Source organism: Mirounga leonina, unplaced genomic scaffold, assembly GCF_011800145.1.
Source record: "Mirounga leonina isolate KUSES-001 unplaced genomic scaffold, KU_Mleo_1.0 Mir_201, whole genome shotgun sequence".
Lineage (NCBI taxonomy): Eukaryota > Metazoa > Chordata > Mammalia > Carnivora > Phocidae > Mirounga > Mirounga leonina.
This window is the reverse complement of record NW_023270504.1, coordinates 12,458,090-12,484,820: the sequence shown is the minus strand read 5'-3', so window position 1 is coordinate 12,484,820 and position 26,731 is coordinate 12,458,090. Positions and strand designations below refer to the sequence as shown.

At 39.9% G+C, this 26,731-nt stretch overlaps 1 protein-coding gene across 1 annotated transcript; it reads right to left on the bottom strand.

Moving 5' to 3' along the window:
- Positions 1-94: 94 nt before the first annotated feature.
- Positions 95-23,048, bottom strand: LDHB (lactate dehydrogenase B). Its single transcript, XM_035028095.1, has 8 exons — positions 22,899-23,048; positions 19,913-20,047; positions 12,419-12,536; positions 10,174-10,347; positions 8,380-8,553; positions 4,685-4,802; positions 2,589-2,712; positions 95-469 (listed from the first exon to the last, which is right to left on the bottom strand). Exons 2-8 carry the CDS (start codon positions 20,039-20,041, stop codon positions 302-304), a joined length of 1,005 nt encoding a protein of 334 aa, XP_034883986.1. The 5' UTR covers positions 20,042-20,047; positions 22,899-23,048; the 3' UTR covers positions 95-301.
- Positions 23,049-26,731: the final 3,683 nt, after the last annotated feature.

Genomic DNA, 26,731 nt, shown 5'->3' with positions numbered 1-26,731 from the left:
TATAGATAGAATTTAGGGCATTTTATGAGGGGGAGAATTATTTGAAATATTGACTGAAATCTTTGAGAAGTCACTAAAGAAAGAGTCCCAGAAATAGAAGCACACTGCAATAGTTAATTTTATTTGTTCAAGGGCTCATATTGCAAGCATTAAACCAAGCATGGGCTTTGATTTTGTGAGCCCAGATTCACATATTTAGGAAGATAAAAGCAAACTGTGATCCACGTATATGGATGAAAAACTAAAGGCTCACAGTTAATCACATCGTAGTTTTAAATTTCTACAGCCTAGAAGCCAGAAGTCACAGATCTTTTAGGTCTTTCTGGATGTCCCACAAGGTATCTGCACTTTTCTTGAGCTGGGCAACCTCATCATCCTTCAGCTTCTGGTTGATCACACTGGTTAAGCCCCGAGCATTCAGGATACATGGAAGGCTCAGGAAGACTTCGTTCTCAATGCCATACATCCCCTGACAGAACAAGAGAAACAATTAGATTAAGAAATGAAATCATAGGGGCATCTGGGTGGCTCAGTCAGTTAAGTGTCTGCCTTTAGCTCAGGTCATGATCCCAGGGGGTCCTGGGATCGAGCCCCGCACTGGGCTCCCTGCTCAGCGGGGAGCCTGCTTCTCCCTCTGCCACTCCCTTTGCTTGCGCTCACTCGCTCTCTCATAAATAAATAAATAAATCTTAAAAAAAAAAGAGAAAGAAATGAAATCATAGTAAGAATGATCACAGATCCCATGTTTAAACAGAAAGACATGTAGGAAATATAGTAAGCACAAGCTCATTCTTTAATTTTCAACACGTACAGGCCCATGTTTTCCAAATACTTACATTCTGAACTTGATTTTATACATAGAATATGCAAATTCTATGTATAAAATTTTAAAAAGTAAGTATGGCAAAAATTGGATAACTGTTCTTAAAAAAAAGAGAGAAAGAAATGAAATCATAGTAAGAATGATCTGAGATCATGACCAGAGCTGAAACCAAGAGGCGGATGCTTAACCTACTGCACCACCCAGGGTGGAAATTTTTAAGAGTAGAAATTTTTAAGAGTAGTAAGTTTTTTATTGAACTTATCGACACATCTCTGCTTGGATATACTTTAATAAAATTTACTATCTAAGTTTTCAAATTAAATTGCATTACAATGTGTTTCTTAATGGGCTGCTTTTCATGAAATCCTAAATTTTTAAAAATTCTTTAGTTTAGGAGGGAATTTCAGAGGTAGCTGTCCAACTAGTCCAGAATAAGTAGTTGGAAGCCACTCAAAGGCAAGATTTCTAGAACATCCAAGAGTTGCTAAAATAAATAGTACAATTTCCAAAACACTTTACCAGTTTCTATAAAGCATTTAATTTATTCACAGGGTCAATTTAACCATACAACTAATTGGATTATTTAATTATATTAAACCAGTTACTTTAATATATTTTTTAAACCTTTTTAATTTTTTTTAAGTTATGCTCTTTTTTTTTTTTAAGATTTAATTTATTTTTCAGAGAGAGAGAGAGAGATCACAGCAGGGGGAGGGGCAGGCAGAGGGAGAAGCAGGCTTCCCGCTGAGCAGGGAGCCCTATGTAGGGCTCGATCCCAGGACCCTGAGATCATGACCTGGGCCGAAGGCAGATGCTTAACTGACTGAGCCACCCAGGCGACCCCAAACCTTTCTTAAAAAGTGTAGTTATTTTTAGTAATCTCTACACCCAATGTGGGGCTCAAGCTCATGACACTGAGATCAAGAGTCACATGTTCTTCCTCCTGAGTTAGCCAGCCACCCCTATTTTTTCAACTTTTAATTCCAAAATTTCTGCACATACACCAAAGTAGAGATAAACAAATTCCAAATATGCACTCCAAGACTGAGCAGTTATCCAATTTTTGCCATACTTACTTTTTAAAATTTTACTATAGTATTAAAAAAAAACAAAACAAAACCAAAAACACCTGACACCACACTTTATCAAATACTTCTATACCTTTCTCTTTTGCATGTTTCTTTTAATCTACTGCATTTCCCCCTTACATTTTCACCCCTGCCATTGACTTATGGAAAATCAGTTATCTTATACAATATTTTAATACAATCTTAATTTTATTGAAAAATAATGAATTTCTACTTAAGTATCATAGCTTTTTCTTTTAAAGATTTTATTTATTTGAGAGAGAGCATGCGCATGAGTGGGGAGCCTGATTGGGGCCCGATCCCAGGATCCCAAGATCATAACCTGAGCTGAAGGCAGACACTTAACCGACTGAGCCACCCAGGTGCCCCTATTTTATAGCTTTTAAATTGAACTAAATTTACTAAGGTATCAAGTACTGCATCAAAGACAATCTATAGGATAATATCCCAACTTGAAATAAAACTATTATACTTATTCAAATAATATATATTTTGAAAATGTGTCACAAAAGACTCAAGAGTTAATATTTAATTTGCCACAGTATACAAGGGAGAAAAGAGAAGTTTCCACAAAACTTTGAGATTCAGAAAAAAGCAGACTAAGACCATCTTGTCCTTCTTTAAATATATTCGAAGAATAGAATACTAGAAATTGTATTTGTAACAGTTTATCTTACCTTCACCATTGTTGACACTGGATGAATCCTGGATAGATTTTTCAACATGGATTCAATGAGATCAGCCACACTTAATCCAATAGCCCAGTTGGTATATCCTTTTAGCTTGATGACTTCGTAGGCACTAAAGAAAGAAAAAAATCATAAAAGAGATCATTGAAATCAGACTCAGTAGTTATTGAAACTGGACTCTTTGGGTTTGACTTATACTCTCTTGTTAAACTGTGTACTCTTCAGTAAGCCTTTCTTATCTCAGTGTCCTCTTTTGTAAAATAAGGATAGCAATGGTATCTATTTTATAAGCTTGTTAAATGAGTTAACATATATGTAAAATATTTAGAATTGGAAACACTACCTAGTAGGCTCTATATGAATGCTGTGATAAATTTAAATAGATTATTGAGGGGCCCCTGGGTGGTACAGTAGATTAAGGATCCAACTCTTGGTTTCAGCTCTGGTCATGATCTCAGGGTCTTGAGATCAAGACCCGTGTTGGGCTCAGAGCTCAGCAAGTCTGCTGGAGTTTCTCTCTCTCCCTCTGCCCCTCCTCATGCTCACTCTCTCTCTAAAATAAATAAATAAATCTTAAAACAAAATAGCTTATTATATGCATGAATATTTATAAAATCAGTGGTAAAAACATACTTTTTTCCAACCAATCTTCAAATTCATTAACATGAGTATTTCCAAAGTTATTAATGAAATCAGGAAACAATGAAAATAGAAGGACCTTCACATTCTAAGGACAAAATATACTTTGATTTTGAGGTCCCACTTAGTACTGTCACCTAAAATACGATGACTAACCTAACAGCAGAGTGAAGATGGTACCTTGCCTGTCAATTTTCTGAACATAAATTTTACACCTTGAAACCCATAAAGGCTCTGGTCCTTAAGAGGTAGCAGGAGTAACCAAAATGAGAATTTAGGAAATTGGGATTTAATGCAATCACTGGATAGAAGACCTTGGGCATGTTGCATTACCTGAGTGAGTCCTAGTTTTCTCATTTGTAAAATAAAGGGATTAATTAATGAAATGCTAAGGACCCTTTCACATTTTTAAACAATCTTTCCCTCCATGCACAGGTCAAATTCCAGAAAAAAAAAAAAAAAAACCATTACAGTTAAACTAAGCAAAACAATTCCCTGTTTGAGAAAGTCTTAGAACAATTCTCTGCAAATAATAATAGCTGATGTTTATGGAATGCTCACCAGCATTGTGTCTGTGTTTTTACTCAATTTTTATAGTATGACTATAAAGTCATACTATAAAATTTTTATCATATGACTTTAGAGAGGACAAAGCTGAAATTCAACTTAAAAGTTAATTGGCTTCTGTAAGTGCCAGTGTCATGATTTGAATTCAAGCCCGTATTCTTTACTCTATTCCACAATACCTTATTTTATAAGCATGAAGGTCACAGGAAAAAGTAAAAAAGAGGGAAAAAGGAAAAAGAGAAAAAAGAGAGCAGCATCTTTAGTTGGGTGTGGAAAGGTAAATACAGCACAGCTTTAACACTTTTAGTAATCAATCAGCAAGTACTTATTTTAGGCAATTATGAGACTAAAAGTGTCCAGGTTCTAGGCAAGTCAACCTTATTTATCAGTAAGAGGCAATGTGAAAGCCTTTCTCACTTGTTAATTCCATGTTTTGCTCCTGTTCCCTATGTAATAGGATTTTTCCAGAAAAACATTTGCTTTCCCTACCGGGGACTTATATCGTAGGTTTGACCAATAAAGTTAGTCTTGTTTGCTTCAGAAGAGAACAGCTGCATGTTTACTACATATTTTTAAAAATATTTTATTTATTTATTTATTTGAGAGAGAGTGAGAGAGAACAAGCGAGAGCATGAGCTCGGGGAGAGGCAAATGGAGAGGGAGAGGCAGACTCCCCAGTGAGCAAGGAGCCTGATGCGGGGCTCGATCCCAGGACCCTGAGATCATGACCTGAGCCAAAGGCAGATGCTTAACAGACTGAGCCACCCAGGCGCCCTGCATGTTTAATATATTAAGAGCTTACCTGAGCAGGCAGTCATGGAAATTGTTGACAATATTATCTAGATAAAATTAATCATCTTAAGCCCCCTTCCACTTACCTTTCCACCACCATCTTATGCACTTCCTTCCAATTTTCACTGTCGTTGTCTGTTCCCATTTCTGGATTCAGTTCCTGAAGAGAAACACCTGCCACATTCACTCCGCTCCACACAGCCACTGGAGAAAAAGGATAAACATGTCATGTATTTCTGACATGCTTTTAAAAAATCTTTTATTCTGTTAGTTCAGATTTCACCTCCTTGAGGCAAGTTACTGAATACCTGCTGGAGCTGCTCCAGACAACTGACCCAGTCTACTTTCCCCCAAAGGCTGACACACGCTTTCAAACAGCCACACAGCTGACATTTTACCTTTCAACCATTTTGGTGCCGAACAAAATTGTTGTGTCATGCTCACGGAGAACATGAAATTCTTTGCCTCCCGCTAGGTTTGTGAAATCACAAGGGCTTCTAGTTCTGGACTATCTTAAACTTCTGATTTGAGAAATTTTTCACTTCACTCCTCATTTTTTTTATATAAAGCCTTTTCTTCTGGAGTGAAGTAAAAAAATAAATAAATAAATAAATAAAATAAATTCTAGGGTAAGATCCAAATATACTCCAGTTACCTCTTTTCATTCCCCAAGTCCAGTCTATCTCTCGAAACAAACTCCATGTAGTAACTACAGTGAATTTTTCTGGTCTTAACTGGATTGAATATTTCTTTCCAAGAATGCCTCCAGAGGCACAGCAAAGGTGTTCTCTAACATCAACTGTGTCTTTTGGAGGGCTTGATGCATCCGAACACCCTTACTTATTCTTAATACCTTCTAACCCAGCCAAAGTATATATTGAAGATGCAGGTATACAAAAATGAATAAGGACATGTTCTGTGCTGTGGATGAGTTCAGAATTTACTGGGATAAACAGGCAAAGGACAATAAAGCAATGGGATGAGCTACCACAGGGGTATGGAGAAAGCATAATAAAACACAAATTAAAATTTACTTAAATTAGGGGCAAAGGGATATCAGGAAGAGCTACAAAAAAATAGGCATTTGAATTGGACCTTGAAATATAAGTATGGCTCCTCTAATGTATGGACCTTTAGAGAAGAGCATTGTAAACTCAGTAAACAGGAGCAAAAGCATGGGGTAAAGTCTAGTATGGCTAAAACCGGCTATGAAGGGCAAAGCTGCCTGTGGCCAGATAAGACTCTCTTCTAAGTCCACAACTTTTGAGAATTCAGGCTAGTTTGATAAAACTATGAATCTAGGGCGCCTGGGTGGCTCAGTTGGTTAAGCGACTGCCTTCGGCTCAAGTCATGATCCTGGAGTCCCGGGATCGAGTCCCACATTAGGCTCCCTGCTCAGCTGGGGGTCTGCTTCTCCCTCTGACCGTCCCCCCTCTCATGCTCTCTCTATCTCAGTCTCTCTCAAATAAATAAATAAAATCTTAAAAAGAAAAAAAAAAAACTATGAATCTACATAAACATGCCAGGGTTGAGCACGGTTTCATTCTCTTTCATTTCATGTACACAATACAGGTCAATGTGGAAATAGGAAAAACAGTGTTTTGGGAAAAAATGACACAGTGATGAGTGAATAGAAGACTGGATAGGAGTCAGAAGACATGATTCTAGTTGTAGTTGTGCCACTAATTAGCTAAAGGATCTTTAACAAGCCACTAGCCACTATGCCTGCTTTGCCTCATTTTTTTCTTGATTATAACGCAAGCCTTAAACTAGAGGACATGTAATATCACCTCCAGATCTGTGGTTCTAATAACGGTACAATTGTAATAACTAGCACTGACTGAACTTTTGCTGCACACTAGACATTGAGTTTTTTATATAGGACATAAATTCAAACAAATCCTTGGATATTAGGAACTCTTGAATGATGTGGCACAATATGACTGAAAAAAAATCAGCATTATTCTATAAAATAGCACAGATGCAATAGTTGTAAGACCAAAGTCTTATACAATAGCAAACTCTTTACTAAAATCATATTACACACCCTCATTAAAATCAAAAGAATATTTACACCTAAACCTTTTAAGGAAAAAATAGTTCCTCGCATATAAGGCAGATATGAATTTAGTAAAATAAAAATTATCGTTATTATTAAAGTGTTTTGGATAATTACAGTTTTACACCATTAGCCATTCAATGTATTTTCATTTAATAAATAGGCTTAAGAGTTATAAGATACAATCAGAATTGTTCATAAATGTTTTTACATAAAATTGTTTGGAACAGAAATATTAATTTATTTTTAAAAAATTTCTTTAAAGTTTATTTTTTTTTTTAGTAATCTCTACACCCAACATGGGGCCTGAACTCATGACCACAAGATCAAGAGGCACATGCTCTTCTGACTGAGCCAGCCAGGTACACCATGGAACAGAAATATTAACTTAAATGAAAAGAGAGACATTAACATAAATAAATGGTGTTTTAACTGTTTCTTTTTTTTTTTGAAGATTTTATTTATTTATGAGAGAGAGAGAGTAGGGGGGTGGAGCAGAGAGGGAGAAGCAGGCTCCCTACTGAGCAGAGCCTGACATGAGGCTCCATCCCATAACCCTGAGATCATGACCTGAGCCGAAATCAAGAATCAGATGATTAATCAACTGAGCCACCCAGGTGCCCCTTAACTGTTTTAAAACAAAGTATTATAAAAGAAATAGAAGTGCAATATAACTTCAATGTTGGTCTTTTTACAATGATTAATTTATGTCCAACAATTCTATTTAAATTCCTAAAGAAAATATTTGAGGTATTTTCCAAATGGTCTCTTACTACTTAAATGACTGATAGTTATTAATGGTTTATTAAAAATCAGATTTCATTTACTTTATCCTTTTTTTTTTTTTAAATAGGCTCCATGGTCCAATATGGGGCTTTAACTCAACATCCTAAGATTAAGAGTCAGATAGATGCTCTACCAACTGGCCAGCCAGGTGCCCCCAAATCAGAGTTCATTTAAAGCAAGATTTATTTTACACTATAGAATAGTAGATACTGATTATGTAAAATCTTTTGTTACCCAATTTATTCCCACTTCAATAAACATGATAGATATAATACCTATGTTCCCTGGAAAGACCTAGAAGCAGAGATATACCAGGAGCATGAGCACACCTATGTCCAGATCTTGGTTTCTAAACACCATTCCCCTTAGAAAGAAACAGGGCTCATTGGAGAAAGAGATGCTCTAGTGCAGAGAATTGGGAAGGATAACACCAATATGGCACACTTTATTGTCCCAGAAAGCAGGGCTCAAGAAATGCTGGGACATGTCAAAAAGACACAGGAGCCAGTCTGAAGAGCCTGTCACTTGCCAAATCTGGGACAATTTCTGCATTACAAAGATGGTAAAAGAACATTTGTGGAATAAAATAAAAATCTGAGTGCACATTGATATAAATGAATACATAAATGAGGAAGAGAAAGCTTTCTTTTACAGTAGAATACAATAAATATAGAAGAAATGACTGAATATTGTGTCTGACAACTATCACAGTAGTAACTTACTTAATCAAGAATTATCAATGGATACTAAACTTAGTAGGCAAAAAATTGGTGAGGACTATATACGTATTTACCTAGTCACTATCAAAGTATTCTCCCCCAAATTGCTTATTTGTAATGTGAAGTTATGTGAAAATAATGTAAAATTAAAAAAATTCAGAATGACAAGAATAATACCATAAGTACACATTAGAATATTACTTTTTTTTTTCCTTACCACTTGAATCACCATGTTCTCCCAAAATCCATCCATGGCAGCTACTGGGATGAATGCCAAGTTTTTCAGCCATAAGATAGCGAAATCTAGCAGAATCCAGATTACACCCACTTCCAATTACACGGTGCTTGGGTAGTCCACTTAGTTTCCAGGTAACATATGTGAGAATATCCACTAAAACATTTAGAAATAATATATGTAAGTAAATCAAAACGGATTTCAACTGCTGTGTCAATTAGCAGGTGCCCTAGCTTCCTCCTTCCCAACTTTTCCAGCCTGAGATGTAGCCATTAAGACGTGAATACTCTGACTTTACACAGTTCAGAGATTATGGAGGGAAGAGAACCCATGGTCGCATAAGTTCCTTCTGATTGTAATGTTCCATAATGGTAATGACTATCATCATAACCCAAAAGCCCTGGGTTACTAAATTACTAAGGGATACTACTATAAAATTTTCCTGGGCACAACATACTATTCAGTAAGCAATTGTGGTAATACAAGGGACTTACATTTTGTAGTATTTAATGAAAGGACCTCTATGATAGAACTTTTATTCTGGTGTGGCACGCCCTGAGACTTCAAAGAGTAAAACCTGCTGGGCTAGACAGAATCACAGCACTTATAGGCTAAACCATCAAAAGGAGAAAATGTGCATACAAGGAAGGCAAGAGGTTAATCTCGCAGTCTCCACCTCCACACATATACAGACACTGGTTAAGGTATTTTAAGGTCCTTTTGGACTGGGTATTATAAACCTCTTCCTTGGCAACTTTGATTCAGTGGGTGTGACTCCCTGGGGAGTTGAGACTTTGAAGCTATACCTGGAAAGTTGTATAATGAGCTAATGTCTGTCTGTCTCAGGCACGGGATGCAGCAACTTCCCAAATGCCAGCTATTTGTCACTCTTGCTCCAAGTCTATCTGCCACTATGTATTTACAAGAAGTTTTATATACAAGACTGAGCTATTTACTAACCCCCAATGCAGGACTGCAGAGAATAATACTAAAATAATCTGTCCTTGCTGGCTCTCAATTCTCAATATTCCATAAACCAAGGATCCCTGGTTCTGATTCACAATCTTTCTCTATGTGAAGTGTCAGAGACAGTTTTACCACTTTATCAATGTATCTACTATGCTCACCAATAAACAGTCTGTTTGGTGGCAAATTATAGACAAAAGAAGTGTGAAATAGAGAGTGAAGTCTATTTTGGTTAAATAATGCAATTCTTTCTAACCAGAAGTTTTAATGTTTATTCTGCAAATGTTGATTTAGCAAAAAAGCAACTTTTAAGTTCTAACATTTGGCATTAGCATGTTATTTGTCCATCAATAGTCTATTTCTATCTTTCAAATTGGACTGATTAACGGCTTTTAGACTATTCTCAAATTCAATGCCCCTAGAATACACTTTTTGGCCAACAGAAGATCAAAAATGCTAAAATGTTTCTTACAAAGTGAAGCCACATTTAAACGTTTCATTACACATTCCAGGATAATCTTCCTAGAAAATTTAAAAAGCTTCTAGGCTCTACAACAAACTGATGAAACAAACGGTTGCAACTGTTTTATATATAACTCTTCTCACATTTTTAAACATTTGGCCCGGGGCTCTGCCATTTGTTTTGCAAACACCACTCTTTTGCGGCCAATAACAGAAGACACGAGAATTGCTTCTGCTAGTAAATCCTAGAACAGAATCTTTAAAAGCCAAATAACGAAATAAAACAGACACCCTAAACATTTAACTTCACAGGAGCGAACCTTAAAACAATTCTTGTTAATAAAATACCTGGGTTGGAAACCACAATTAGGATACAATCAGGACTGTACTTGACTATCTGCGGAATAATGAATTTGAAGACATTAACATTCCTCTGCACCAGATTGAGCCGGCTCTCTCCTTCCTGCTGGCGGACTCCCGCAGTCACCACCACAATCTTAGAATTGGCAGTCACAGAGTAATCTTGAAGGAGAGGGGGGGAAAAAGGTACTTTAAATACAACTCTTCATCAAAATATATTATCTATAGTTGAAAACAGAGCTACCCTACGATCCAGCAATTGCACTACTGGGTATTTACCCCAAAGATACAAATGTAGGGATCCGAAGGGGAACGTGCACCCCAATCTTTATAGCAGCAATGTCCACAACAGCCAAACTATGGAAAGAGCAAAGATGTCCATCAACAGATGAATGGATAAAGAGGATGTGGTATATATATATATATATATATATATATATATATATATATATATACAATGGAATATTATGCAGCCATCAAAAGGAATGAGATCTTGCCATTTGCAACGACGTGGATAGAACTGGAGGGTATTATGCTGAGTGAAATAAGTCAATCAGAGAAAGACATATATCATATGACCTCACTGATATGAGGAATTCTTAATCTCAGGAAACAAACAGGGTTGCTAGAGTGGGGGGTGGGAGGGATGGGGTGGCTGGGTGATAGACATTGGGAAGGGTATGTGCTATGGTGAGCGCTGTGAATTGTGCAAGACTGATGAATCACAGACCTGTACCTCTGAAACAAATAATACATTATATGTTAAAAAAAGAAGAAGAAGAAGAGAGCAGGAGGGGAAGAATGAAGGGGGGGATATCGGAGGGGGAGATGAACCATGAGAGACAATGGACTCTGAAATACAAACTGAGGCTTCTAGAGGGGTGGGAGGATGGGTTAGCCTGGTGATGGGTATTACAGAGGGCACGTACTAAATGGAGCACTGGGTGTTATACGCAAACAATCAATCATGGAACACTACATCAAAAACTAATGATGTAATGTATGGTGATTAACATAACATAATAATAAAATATATATATATATTATCTATGATATGCTCCAGAAACCTAAACATCCATAAGCTTCTAGAACTTATGAAAATATTATATACAAGAACTACTCATGTAAGAATTATGTATGCAAGAATTCCGTTATTATAAGGCTTTGAAGTATAATGCTCTTCTCAAGAGAAATGGCTTCGTCCTTTTTGAGTTACACAGAGCTAATCCAACCATGAAACTAGCTCAAAGAATGGACCAAGGAAATAAAGAGGGCCCTTTCTGGCTAAGAAATTCAAAATGCTATTGACTTTATTCGATTGCTAGTAATTTGATAAAACATAAACAGTGAGTCCAAATCCAGCAGGGACCCCTCCAACAAAAAAAAGGACTTAAGGACACTTCTAGGCTTATGTTAATCCAATCTATGAAGGGGAAGGAAGGCAAAGAAGTGTTTATTCTTGGCTGGAAACTGATTTCTAATACTCAGTATTTTAAGGAAGCCTATTCACTTTTAGCAGTTGAGTTTCTCTGGAGAATATTTTTTCCTCAAGGAAGTGTGCCACTTCCCAAAATATAGATATTATGACCTGATGTGATCATCAGACGCAATTGCTATGGATGAGTCACATAATAAACTGTATTGTAAGTGACTTTTGATAGTTATTTGTACCTTTTATTAGTTTCCTCCCCATACCATGGGGAAGACCTACCTCTCATAGGTTTGTTGTGAAATGAGGTAAAATGTGAGATTCAAAAATTTCCTAGTACCCAGAATGCTAATAATTCAATGAATAACAGCCAGTAGGAAGAGGAGGAGGAATTATTTTGAGGTCCACATTTCTATCTTTAGACACAGCCCTTCTATGGTGGTAGTATCACTGCATAAATGTGCTCAGCCAGAACCGAGACAGCTAGAGTATGAATTTTATTTAGCTTCTTTAAAGCACTCAAATTACTTTGTGCAAATATTTTTTGGAGTCTAAAACATTCCTGTTCTCAGACACACGTAAACGAGCATTATGATGCGATTTCCTAAAGTATTATGTGTCAAATGTGTGGAAGTCACGTGGGAAGCTTATATAGGGGTAATATTTGCGTTTGTCCTCAAGGATGAATTGGAGGGAGAAGGAAAGAAAAACTGCCAATATGAGATTCACCAGGATGGAAGAATAATTTTATAGCGGAGTGAGGGCATCTACTATTAGATCACTCTGGGCATGAAATGGAACTACCTTTATCTGCCACAATTTTAGGTGTCTGAAGAAATAAGCTCCCATGTTGCAGATCCATCATTTCTCCTTTGAGTTTATCTTCTAAAACATCCACAAGGGCAAGTTCATCAGCCAGAGACTAGAAATACAAGAACAGGGGTTAGTACCCTAAGCCACTCTAGCACACCTCCGCTCACAACCCAACACAGAGATGCTTATTTATGTATGTATGTATGTATGTACTTAAACACAGGGCTTAAACTCATGACTCTGAGATCAGGACCTGAGATGAGACCTAAGTTGGGATTGAGCCACCCAGACGCCTCCTAAACAGAGACCCTTTTAAAACGGCTAAGCACCAAGTGTTAAAAACCTTGAGAATTTTACGAGTTAGGTGTGCTCTTTAAACAACTGCATGAGAAAGTCTTGAATGAACTATTAGTATTTAACACACGGATTTTTCTAAATTTCACCTTCTAGTACTCAACTAGGATTCAATGATCATGATACAAATCACTTTAAGAGTATGTGGACAAAGATTCCTCATGAAACCAATAGTTCAATAGTGGTCTCAGGATAAGTCTTCCCATGAATGAGGGGTGGTGGACTCACCCAGACCCAGAATCCACCTTGGGCAGTGTCCATCCCTGAAATCACCTCCAGTCTGGAGGGTTTTTCAGAGGGCAGATTTGGTTTAAACCATCAATAGTTTGAGCAAATAGTAGGATTTGAAGCCTGAACGCCTCAGGTTGGATTGAGCCAACTTGCATGTCTTGATGGGGGAAGGGAAGGGGTATCCTATGGATGGTGGGGTCCAGGACTAGCAGGTTCTCCTGTGATCAACCCAAGTTTCTGAGCTCTCTTGTTTTCTATTACAGTTGTCATCCTTTGCCACTCATTCAAAATAAAGGTCTAAATCAACAAATATACTATTTAATCTTGATCTAGAGTCATAATTTAACATATTCTATAAAATGTTTTATATGGGGGCGCCTGGGTGGCTCAGTTGGTTAAGCGATATGTAACATGTCTTATTTTTGTATGTTCTCTATATCTCTACATGAAGAGTGGGAGAAAACAAAACCTTTACAGTCATATACAGTACTTTCTTTGGCAAGTATCTGAACTCTTTTTGTAAAAATAAGGGAGGGGGGATAGGTTGTCAGTCTAAATGCATCCAAACAACCTTTCAGCTTTGAAATTCCATTATCTTACGGAAACACATTAATTTGCAAAATTTATAAAAAGTAGTTATCCCTCTTACTGAAATTTCACTAGAGTCCTTGCCTTTACTGTTTTTAGGGCTATTAGCAAAATAATTAGCTTAATAGGATATATCAATACTGAAGCCCACTTAAAAATGAAGATACCTCTTCTACGGATAGTGTGATCAGCTATATAGGAGAAGCTTGTTCATAGGAAAAGGGTAGGTAATTAGGTTCAGAGGCACTTTGAAGGAAATGGTAGAGTAGCTACGGTGTAACAGGACGGATCTCGAAGGCACTGACCAGCAGAGGGAGAAGCCAGTAAGAAAACCTGACCTACTTTAGTTTGCTGGCCAAAGCAGATCCCGTTCCCTGTGGGAGCCAAGAGATGAGCACTGTCCAGACCTTGAATACCAGTGGCTTGCTAGTCTCAAGAAGTGAGTTATAATAGGCTTGCTTGTGAGTTTCTGAGACTCGAGCCTCCAAATGTGCTCTCGCTTCCAAGCAACAGATTTACTTCTGCAATGACCATTTCGTGAGTTGGGGATTACTTAGCAACTGTTTCCTCATTTCCACACATATCAAATACTGGCATTAACTTCTACAAGTTTTATTTAAAAACATGTTTTGATACTTTTTAAATGGTATTGTTCCTCTGCAGCCTCTGACAAGATCACACAAACCTTATTGGTGTTTTTTAAACCCTAGGTTGGGGGCACCTGGGTGGCTCAGTTGGTTAAGCATCTGCCCTCAGCTCAGATCATGATCCCTGGGTGCTGGGATCGAGCCCTGCATCAGGCTCCCTGCTCAGTGGGGAGCCTGCTTCTCCCTCTCCCTCTGCTGCTCCCCCTGCTTGTGCTCTCTCTCCTGCTGTCAAATAACTAAATAAAATCTTTATGAAAAATAAACCCTAGATTAGTGCACTATAACTTAATAATAGCCATCATGTTCTGTCAAGGTACTGAGCACTAGGAATATCACTCTTATTTTAGTCATATAACATGTGTGCTGCTAAAGTCAGCATGGCAAAACAATTTCGGGCTTAAGTGGAAAAGGATGTCACAGGATCTGAGATCCCGTCTTTTGTTTCAGCCAGTAGGTGTGGAGAAGTGGCTGACAAGTGCATCCTCAGCTGACAAGGAAGGAAGAGATCCAGCACTTGAAAAAAATAATTGTAGCACTGAATTTAGCTGCATCTGCACAACTGAATATCCTCCAAGTGTGGAGGCAGGCAACACAGAAGATGTATGACTAAGTGTCAGCACTGTTGTTTGACTGAAATAAATCTCCTTCGGTATTCCTACGCAGGTTTCCCCCGCTATCCTAAAGTAGAATGTTCCCACCAAACCTTTTGCAAGCAGCAATGGCATAAAGCAGAAGCAGCAATTACCATTAATTTATATGGGAAATTTTTGAAAATTCTCAGATCCCAATAACCTCTCTTAGGCTTTTCTTTCTTTCTTTTTTTCTTTTTTTTTTTTTTAAAGATTTTACTTATTTATTTGACAGAGAGAGACACAGCGAGAGAGGAAACATAAGCAGGAGTGGGAGAGGGAGAAGCAGGCTTCCCGCGGAGCAGGGAGCCCGATGCGGGGCTCGATCCCAGGACCCTGGGATCATGACCTGAGCCGAAGGCAGACGCTTAACGACTGAGCCACCCAGGTGCCCCCAAAACACAATACTATTTAAAAAAAGAAAGAGGGGCAAGTATCTGAACTCTTTTTGTAAAAGAGTTCCATAACTCTGTAAAAGAGCCTCCATAACAAAATAACCTCTGGCTGCGTTTTGCTTTTTACCCTTTTGAGGTAAAAGGGAAAATCCTCCTGGGATTTCTTTTGGTTAGCGAAATAGCTACTTATGGGGGGTCTTCAGTAAAAGCAAAGTGGCGGAACATGAGCTTTCAAAAAGCAGGTGTTTATATATTACCTGTATTGTATATATACCTGATTGTATTGAATACCTGTATTGTAAAGCCTGTGAATGTTTACCCTGTAAACATACTCAAAGTAGTTTGAAACAGCAAGGCTTAAGGTCAGGTAGAAGGCAAGAACATCACTGTTGAACCTGACCACTTGTTTAACATACAACAAAAATATCTTTTAATCTAAAGTCCTACGTGGACCAGAGGTGGCCCTATTTGCCTCCTGACCCTCTTAGCCAATAAATTACTACCACCGATGCCTTAGCATTTGACCGTTGCATTTTTATATCCAAGTGTTTCATCGGCATGAAATTTTGTGGGAGGAAAAGGTGTAACTCCTTCCAAATAATGAACTAAACAGACAAGCACCTTTTATTCAGTGATGTGCGGAATGCCACTTCTATCATATTATTAAATACTGTTTGGGCCTTTTTCTGGGCTTTCAGTCCGTTTTATTAATCTGTCAATTCTTATACAAAGATGAAATTTTAATTACATCCTACTTTTAAGCCAAGGCCTGCACGGCTAAAACTACTTCACAGTCAGTCTGTAGTTACACTGCTCTGAAGAGCCTTCTTAGGCTGCGTCTCTACCACAAGAATGTGGCTAGTCAACCTGAGTGAGGACAGAGACTCAAAGGCAGCGGGACACAGAGGCCAATGGTTTATGATAACCTCAGAGGCCCCTCTTCACAGCCAAAATGCAGAGCCTGTGATGGGTAGTAGGGCAGGAATCATACCTGGCAATAGAAGCCACGAGAAAGGAAAAGCCATGATCAAAATTTGACAAAATATAAGTGATTATTAGGAATAGCGGAAGGATTTATTTACGTAACACATACTTATTACTAAATGCACCCGACATTACTCTACTAATCAGGAACATAGTCATGAACAAATTTGTCAAGTCCCTTCTCTCATGGAATGTCCCAGAAAGGGAATAGGAATTAAGCGAACCACTTCAGATGATTTTTGACAGTGACAGTGCTACAAAGACCATAAGGCAGGGTGACGTTTAAAGTTCCCAGGAAGGAAGTTTACTTGGACAGTCAGCGACTGTCTGCTTACAAAGCCGTGATACGAAAGAGGAAGAAGTCAACTCTGATGGTCTAGGGTAGAACGTTCCAGGTGAAAGAAAAATGTAAGGAAAAGGGTTTTAAGCAGAAATGAGCTAGGTATTTTGGAGAAGGAGGGCAGACGGTAAATGATGAAGTCAGAGACGGTAAAGGTGCTGCTGGTACTGTGTGAATGGCGCCCCCTGGAGTTGCGCACTGCACCACCTTGCTCCGAGACAGGCAGAAGGCATCTATGACGTCTCAGATTTTGATGTACACCTACAGTCTATGTGTCCCGTGAAACTACTGGCAAGTTTAAGTACAGGAGCTACAGTTTTTATCAAAGCTTACGACGGTTCATCTGAAGGCAATGAGGATGGGGAGAGTGGGCAAGAGAAGCAAATGTAATTGAGTTTTTGTAGTGATGGGACATTGTATTGGGGGCCTCAGTTGCCTTCTCGGGCCTGGGAAAGGTGTAGGCCTCCTCAACCTCTATCTCTGATGCCCCAGCTTGGCTCACTTCCTGGGGAGAAAGCAATGTGTACTCCCTGTAAAGCATACCAGTCCATGATGGACTCAAAGACTGGATCAGGAACTTAGTAGCTCTATGTGATCTTCACCCAGTGGCTTCACCTTTCTAGTCTGTTTCTTTCCAACAGTAATATATAGATGACAATACTCCACCAGCTTTTGGGAAGGAGTAAATGGAGTAATATGTAAACCCCCAACAGAGTAGGGCACTGTTATTTTCCTTCCTCTATGAAACTAATAGGGTTTATAATCCCCGAACATTAATAACAATTTTGAAGTACTTTAATCTTCACCCATTAAAATAAGATTTAAACATTTTTAATTAGTACAATGGTCTTTGAGCAAGGCAGTCATTCCCTCACGGCATCTAAATTGGAAGATTCCTACTGTGTTAGCAGCAGGCTCTGTTCTCTCAAGCACCTGAATTGGGCCAAAGTATTACATAACACGAGTACAACCGCAAGTTTATTTACCGAAGACGATTTTAAGTTAACAATGAAAACCACAGAGGTACTCCTTATAGAGTCATGATAAATTAGATGTACTTTCCTGAAATGTCTGAGTTTTGAGATTAGCAGGAGAAAAGAAATATCTTTAGCTAGTATTTCACTAATACCTTGATTGTTTTTTAACTGCCTAGATACTAGTTTGGAATAAAAAGAAACTGGAGCCAATATAGATAGGAGTCCAGAGCCTGGGTTCAAAGTACAGCTTTATGGGGGCGCCTCACTGGCTCAGGCGGTAGAGCATGCAACGTTGATCTTGGGGTTGAGAGTTCGAGCCCCTCGTTGGGGGTAGAATTTACTTTAAAAAAAAAAATTAAATTAAAAAACAAAAAACAAAATACAGTTCTACTGCTTCAGCTGTGTGACTGTGGGCAGGCTGCTTAATCTCTTTATACCTCAGCCATCTCATCTGAAAACAGGATATGAACACTTCCCATTCTGAGGTTGTTGTTTAAAATGAAGGCTTTTATTAAAGCACTTCCACCGTGGTATACATTCAATAAATGTTTTAAAAGAAATGTAAGCTGGAATATTTTTCATTTTCATTGGCATGAACAGTGAGCACTAAATTATGATTACTTAAATTCCCTGTGATTTGGGAAACAGCTATTATAAATAAGCACCTAGTCAATACTAGCTAGAAAAAAAATGCAAAAGAGTAAAACCTTCATCGGTGTGTACTATATTTTAGTTGATTTCTCTGATAGCTTTTTCTCAGTAAAGACTTAAAATTTGCTCCTTGATAATTTAAGCTTTGCACACAGAAACTTATTTGGCGAGGCATTTATTCAGGCAGCCTTCAGATATGGCATAAAGGGACAGTGTCCTCTACTGAAGGCAAAGCAGCCATTTTTTTAGGGGGGCAGGGTTCCTACACTTAAAGCAGCCTTTAAAAAGATCAAGGAATCGGGCGCCTGGGTGGCTCAGTTGGTTAAGGGACTGCCTTCGGCTCAGGTCATGATCCCGGGGTCCTGGGATCGAGTCCCGCATCGGGCTCCCGACTCAGCGGGGAGCCTGCTTCTCCCTCTGACCCTCTCCTCTCTCATGCTGTTTCTCTCTCGCTCGCTCTCCAATAAATAAATAAATAAAATCTTAAAAAAAGAAAAGATCAAGGAATCAATTCAGTGAGGTAAATAATTTAAAGGGCCTCTTTCCTCAGAAGTCCGTGGAGACTAAAAAAAGCGACGGCCTGACCTACATGGGGTGTACACAGAAGGCAAGCCAGAAGTCTGTGGAGGTGTACAGAAAAAAAGTCTGCAGCAGTGGAAGGGGCTGGCAGCATGACATCAGTGCTAAATCTCCCGATGCTGAGAACTGCGCTGATGACGCGAGCATTCATGTCCGATTAGGAAATGGACTCTGAAGGACTTAGGTCATTTCCACAACCTCGCAGAGCCCTTGTGCAGATTATTTATTAATTATAGAGGGTAAAGGGAACTTTGCAGTGGAGAAATCCTGCACTCATCACTTCAACCCAGGGCGCCTTGGGCACCACCAGGAATAAGAAAAAGTGGAACATCACGTGCCCCTATTGTGATCGCCTAGTCATAACCCCACCCCAACATTTCACCTGAACCTAATCACAAGGAAACATCAGACCAGCATAAATTGAGGGACATTCTACATAACGGACTTGCACCCTACAAAAATGTCAATGACGTGGGAGACAAAGGAAGCTGAGTAACAGCTCCACATTAAAGAAGAATGAAAGAGACATGACAAGTATATAAAAGATATGATTCTGGATTGGGGTGGAAACAGATATAAGAAACTATAAAACAGGTGGGAGAATTTTAACTCTAGGTACTGTATATTAGATATTAGTATTATATCAATGTTAACTTCCCCGAGTGTAGTAATTCTATTGTGGTCATATAGGGAGAGTGTTCTCAGTAAATACGTGCTCATGTACTTAAAGGTGAAGTGTCATGATGTCTATAACTTATTTAAAATTATTGTTCAGGGAACGGGGCACCTGGGTGGCTCAGTCAGTTGACCTGCCTTCCGCTCAGGTCATGATCTCAGGGTCCTAGGATCGAGTCCCGAGTCAGGCTCCCTGCTCAACAGGGAGTCCACTTCTCCCTCTCCCTCTGCCCCTCCCCCCTACTTGTGTGCTCTCTCTCTTACTCTCGTGCGTGCGCATGCGCACGTGCTCTCTAATAAATAAAATCTTTAAAAAAATAAATAAACTTGTTCAGGAAAAAAAAAATCTTTTAAAGATACAATAAAATCCCGGTGTGCCTGAAAAGATTGTATACATAAACTGGAATTATCATGTCTGGTGTTCTTGAAATGTACCTTTCCCAGAATGCTGATGGCACACGCCATACCAACTTGTCCAACACCCACTACAGTGATCTTATTGTTTGGGACGGTTGCCTCTTCTTCTGCAACTGGTGCAATCAGTTTTTCCTTTAGAGTTGCCATTGTGCCCTGCAAGAAAAGAATCAAAACCTTATACAAACACCCACATATAAAACCCAAAGAGAATAATCCATAAAATGTTACTGTTGCAATTTTGAACTACAGCACAGTTGAAAATGAGCCTAATGATATTCTCCAGCACAAAATATATTTTAAAGAACCAGGTAACCCACTTAATGGAGAATTTAATTAAAACAAAAACTTCCATGAAGCCATTAGAATTTGGGTTCTTCTCTTCAGCCTAGGATTCTGTGTAGTATTTAACAAATTATAACAATTTTGTCTTGTGGCTCTTCATTTATTGGCCAAAAGACATGAATATTTACATGTAGATTAGCCCACTTTTTTCCATTCCCCTCATAAAGAACTTCTATGTAACTATGCAAACTAAATTAGAGCCCTGTACTAACCCATATTTAAGCTCAGTTTAAAAGAGTTAATAGCCAGTTATGAATATAATTTCTACTACTAATGGTTATTATCACTCTTTGAAGATAGGGACTGGTTCTTCTACTTTAAGTCTTACTTAAAACCGGTCACAGTGTACTGGACATATAATGTATACTTCATAAATACGGTGACATGAAAATGGTGATGAATGTTGATGCAAAATCTTCAGAAATATTACTCTAGATTCCATTCAGTGTACCTTGGAAGCTAACTGGAAGGTGGGCACGCACTTAATACATTTTCCTTTCAGGGAGTCACATTAGGGGAATATCAACCTTTGAATCAGCTTCTTTCCAGCCATTAAAAAAAAAAAAAAAAGGGAGAAAAGAAAACCTGTTGGAAAACATTCCATATACTAACAGCAAATTTATCTGTGCCATCAGATAATCAGGTACATTTTCTGGATAACTAAAATGGCAAAAGTTACTGAATTAATGAAAGAACCTTCATAATGCCATGGCAATTTTGTACACAAAATAGACTGCCCTGCCTTAAACAGAGAGGGTACAGGTCATAATTAAGCCCTTTCTTCCTATTTAAGTATCACTTATAATTGGCACCCATTATTATTTTCGTTTTCCCTTTACTTTTTATAGCTATTTCAAACTGTGCCCTGCTTTCTAGTCTCCTTTTTGTTTCTCATTTGCAATGGACTAAGTAACAGAAGTTTACTAGTTTAGTAACTGTATATGTTAAGTAAGAGTTTGGAAGGCTCCAAATTGGAATAAAGTACTTGAATTTAGACACAACTATGTAACAACTATTTTGTTCTATAGCTATTTTTCCACCAAAAAATACTGCCCCCCCCCCCCATCTGCAGGAACTAAATTTAGAGATGACTTTGCAGAGTCCATCTGCAGTCTTCTCACGAACGCTAAGAAAGAAATGGGCAGCCCGGCGCAACAGCCTCCACAAATGGCCCGACAGAGAAATTCACACACGTCCTGCATTCTGAGCAGAATCAGAAGACTGCCGAGATACCAGCTGCATATTTTTTCTCCATTAAGTCTATTTTCGTTAGCTGGTTTAAGATCCTCATAGACAGAATCCAATAAGCAGTGGAAAACAAAAATCCAGAAATGGTCGCTATATACACATTAGTCCTTCGGACAGACCTTCTAAAGTAATTCTGGAACCTTCAGAAACCACAGTTAGAGGCTCAAGCCAGTACATATTTCCTTTCAGATCTTGCTGGAGAAAAGTGCTTAAATTTTTTTTTCCTTAATAGAGTTATAAGAAATTAGAAAAAAATGTTTTCTATTATATATGCAGGACTGTGCCTCGATCCGAGTGTTGGCTGCAGGGGAAAAGACTGGAAAACAGGGCCAAAATCTCCGATTCGTGGTCCTCTCCATCCCCCTCAGGTCCAGCGCCCCCGCCTGGGGGAAGGGAGAGAGATTCCCCCGCCTCCCTGCGGATGTAAATCGTTAGAAATGGGCCGACGAACTAGGGCCTTGAGTTCAGGAACAAAGACCCTCTTTGCAGACTACCCCCCACCCCCCGATTTTCACCTTGTAAAAAGCCAGGTGTTGTCATCTGATTCCTCCACTAACCAAGTGTCAGCTCTCCCGCTCTCCGCGGCCCCCTCTCCCCAGGCCCTAATTGCAGCTGGGGTCGCTCGCCGCCCACAGGCCACCTTTCTCTGCAGGCTGCCCGAGGCGAGAGCAGCGGGTCACAAGGGAGGGCAGCCACCATCGCTCTCCCGGGAGAAGGTCTCTAGGGAAAATTCCAGACCTTCCTTACTCTCAACACCAAGGCTGGCCAAGTAAACAAGGCACCCGAAGCATCAAGAAAAGAGGCCGGAAAAGAACAGGCCTGTATCCGGGCAAAAGTGGGGTGCAAGGCCAAACCTGCAGATCATCCGTTACCCGCATCCCCACAGAAGCAGGGGCACTTGTCCATTACCCTGGAAGTAGATTCCAACACCCAGGCTCCAGACCTGCCAGCCCTCACATGGTACTCGGTTTCCTCTCCCGCCCCTAGCTCAATTCCTCAAGCACGTGTCCGGGGTCCCGCCAGCGGGCACGGGGTGGGGGTGGGGGGGTTGAGGTGATGCGGCAGCCATAAACCCATCAAGGACATGCAGAACCCCGGTTTTAGCTGCAAATACAACAAGTCTCCCTCCCTGATAGAGCACAGGCTGGAGGCGAGCTCCGTGGCGGGGAGGACAAGGCCTGGGGCGCAATGGCAGCCCCTTGGCTCCGCCTTCGGTTCCCCAGAGGAGGGCACGGCCTGCCGCCCCAAACCCTGGGAGTGAATCAAGGCCCGAGTCCGGATGCTCGGGGCTAAAGGCCCCAGAAAGCAGAAGTCCCTCTTGGTCCTTTCTCCAGTGTTGCTACGAAAAGACTCCCCTACACGTCCCACCCGGGTGCCCGCGAACCCGGACTCAGGGGCCTGGGCTGAAACCTACCAGAGAGAACCCGCGGGGAGAGTCGCGCGAAGAAGACAATGTTAGCTGCGTGCGTCTCCTCGGGCGCAGGATCTGCAAGGAGAGAGGAGGAGGCGGGGCCCACCCACTCCGCAGCCTCTTAGCTTCCTCTATTGTGATTGGAAACCCGATCACCGCCTACCCCTCCCCTCGGCTCGCTCAATCCCCTTCAAGGACAAGGGCTCAAGTGTGCACACGCTTTCTCCCTGCCCACAGGAGGAGGTCACCTTCTGATGGCAAGGGCGGTCTCAGCTCGACAGCCTCTCTCGGCTTACGGACTTCAACACAGAGGCCCCGTTATTTCTAAAACTTGCCCAGCTTTGACTGTTTTGGACTCTCACGCTCTCGTTTGGATACATTTAGTCCAAAGAGAAATAAATTTTATTTTACATCCCAGGTCAGCTTTAGAGGACCGCGGTCCTTCGCCGAGATGTTGGTGGCATGTCACCTTGGAATAGTACTGGTGCTTCTGAATGTTTTGAAAAATAAAACTGAACTTTCAGTTTTCACCATTTTGGTTATAAAGTTCATTTGATACAACAATGACTCCCCGCACCCCCCCGCCGCCCCAACCTTAATTCAGCAAATACCCATTGGTTTCCTACTAGTTGTCTGACAAGATCAGTGAGGCCTAGTGACTGCCTTTTGAAGTTCCTCAACAAACCTGTATGCTCTCAAAGGGCAGGCTTTCCCTCAAGGAAAGATAATGGGGTAAGATGCATTCGTTTTCTCTGTCAGTCTCTGAGCAACTCCAAGGCTGAAAGGTATCGTTCATCCTGTGTTTTTAACACCCAGCGCAGTGCCTCCTACAATAAGGTGTTGGTCAGTGAATGATTAAGCAGTGGGAGGCATCCTGAAGATTCAGCTTCATTTGTGCTGTGTGTTTGTTTGTTTTAATTAAAATGCTTTCAGGAAGAACAAACACCCTGGATGTGAAAAGGAAGTTTTTTGTGTTTGTTTTTATGTAAATGGTCATTAATCCTATAACTGCTGCTTTCATTTCACTTTTGTGCCAGGCCTTGAAGGTACAAAGCTGAATATAACACTATTCCCTACCCCCCCCCCCATGCTCCCAGTTCAAAAGAAACAAGTAGGCAAATACTTTTAATTAGAATACAATGTGATAGGTGGTAGTAGAGATTTGCTTAAAATACAATAAAAATTCAGAGACAAGCCACTAAGAAAGGGGTGTGTCTAGAGGAATTGAAAAAACCTCAAACTTTCCAGGATTATAGTGACCTGTTCCTGAGGACTTTGAAGGACCCAGAAGATACAGCCCAGTTACAAATTGAAACTCGGATGATGAGGAAGAGTTTGGTGGATAATCTCAAAAGCATTGCATTCAACTTGAACCCAAGTTTGAAGCAGGGCTCAAGAATCACCCTAGCAAGACCTCTTTCTCATCTACTTTCCAAAACAATCTACGTGTCCTGTAGACTTCTAAGCATCTCCCTATTTTCCCCCCTTCTTGCCATCCCTATTGCTGTGTGTCATTGGGTGGAGAGGAAGGGGTCAGAAAAATATAAGGGACGCCTGGGTGGCTCAGTCGGTTGAGCGTCTGCCTTCGGCTCGGGTCATGATCCCAGGGTCCTGGGATTGAGTCCCACATCGGGCTCCTTGCTCAGCAAGGAGCCTGCTTCTCCCTCTGCCTGCCTCTGTCTCTCTCTCTGATAAATAAAATCTTAAAAAAATATATATTTTTTTTTTAAAAAAGAAAAATATAAGAAGAGGTCTTTATTTCTTCCCTCTACTCTCATTTCTACCCCCTCCACAATCAGTTACTAATCTGATTGATCCAAGTGAGCTCTCCAGTATGCAACTCTTAATACCAGGACAGTACACAGTGCCAGTCTCAAATATTTTTGAGAATTGTATGCCCAGGCAACTTATTTTTGAAGTGCAAAGTGTGAAAGCCAATTTTATACATGCAGTGATTCAGACAATATACTCCCCTGATAGGGTTGGGGACATGCCACCCCAAAATATGGAAACTTGACATATTGAATATCAAGAAGTTTGACATAACGGCAAAAATAGGAAGGTCACTCGGACCTCCCTCCCTCCTTGCCCTTCTTCCCAAAAGACCTAAATCTCCTACATGAAAGGTACCTTCTCTTGTACCAGGAGGGAGACATTCTTAACACTAGAGGCAGGGAATTTGGGCCAAGAAATCTGGTTCAACAACTCTGTTAAGCTAACCTTTATTTTCCTAGTTACTTCTTCCCCACTTACTACCCCTAGCTCAAACCTCTTTGTCTTGTCAAATTCTTCACAAATTCATTGTTTCTTTGTCTAAAAGGTATAAAAGTTTCCTGCTCTGGTTACTTCTTCTGGTCTTCATTCTTTTGTGAAGGCTCCCATGTATGTGTAAAACATTTAGTAAAATTTGCGTGCTTTTCTCCTGTTAATCTGCCTCTAACTTTTCAGACCTAGTCAGGGACCCTAAGAGGGTTGAAGAAAACTTTCTCCTTCCCTGTGCCCCATACCATCCCATTCTTTAAGAAATCGTTTGGAAGCTATGTCTCGACTCATTGAAAAATAAGCAAAATTAGGAATCCAAGAAAGGGGGGAGTTACGGCAGCAGAGGCAGCATGGTGTAATAAGAAATAAATTGGGTCTTCAGTTGTTCCCAGCACAGAACTCCTAAAATCCTTGTAATTTCCTAAATGGTAGGAGTATCTTCTATTCATAACAAGCCCTTTCCAGCATTCCTGAGTTTATGCTAATGAGGAGATTTAGTGAGAGGTCCCTAGGGAGCATCAGGATGGGGCTGTTCTCCAAAAAGACCAGGTGATTAGAGAGAGAGAATTTTCAGTTCACCCACCAACCTCTGGGATGGAGATCGGAGACTAAAGCTCTAAGAAAAACTCTTGAACAAGATTTGATTAGGTTCTGGGTTGGTAAACATGCTGAGAGGGCAGTGCACCTCAGTTCCATCGGGACAGAAACTCCAGTGCTTTGGGTCCTTCCAGATCTCGCCCTATGGACCTCTTCATCTGGCTGTTCATCTATATCCTTTACAATATCCTTTATAATAAACGGATAATCTTGTAAGTAAGTGTTTCTCTGAGTTCTGTGAGCCACTCTAGCAAAATTAATCCACTCCAAGGATGGGATCATGGGAACCTCTGATTTATAGCCAGTCAATCAGAAGCACAGGTGACTTGTGATTGGCATCTGAAGTAGGCGGGAGAAGGCAGTCTTGTGAGACTGAGCCCTTAACCTGTGGGATCTGATGCTATTTCTAGGTAGATAGCATTGGGAATGAGTTACTTTTGCAGGCTACCTGGTCAGCGTCTGTTGAGAACTGGAGAATTGCCTGGTGGTGTGGATAACAGAGTCAGTAAATGCTAAACGAGTTCATTTACAGATAAAACTAAATAGTTCCCTAAAATTTGGTTATAATACTGAATGCAAAAGTCAAAGAACCATCAAAACAGATTATTTCTTCTGAAAATATTTATTGAGACATATGTGACCAGCACTGTTTCAGGGATCGAGATGGACAAGATGCCCTCTAAAGGAGAGCACATATCATAGGTAATAAACAAGCTAATAAAAATGATAGGATAAAGAATGTAAACATATTAATATACAATTGCTCTGTCTGCACTTTTCCTACCTGCGGGCCTTTGCGAATAGTACTTATGTGCCATGATAAAGCCTCCTGCAAAGGGTAGAGTGCTCTGCTTCTATAATGTTACCCCAAAATGCTGGTCTTGTCTTGTTTTTCCTTTCCTTTCTTCTTTTTTCTTTCTTTCTTTCTTTCTTTCTTTCTTTCTTTCTTTCTTTCTTTCTTTCTTTCTTTCTTTCTT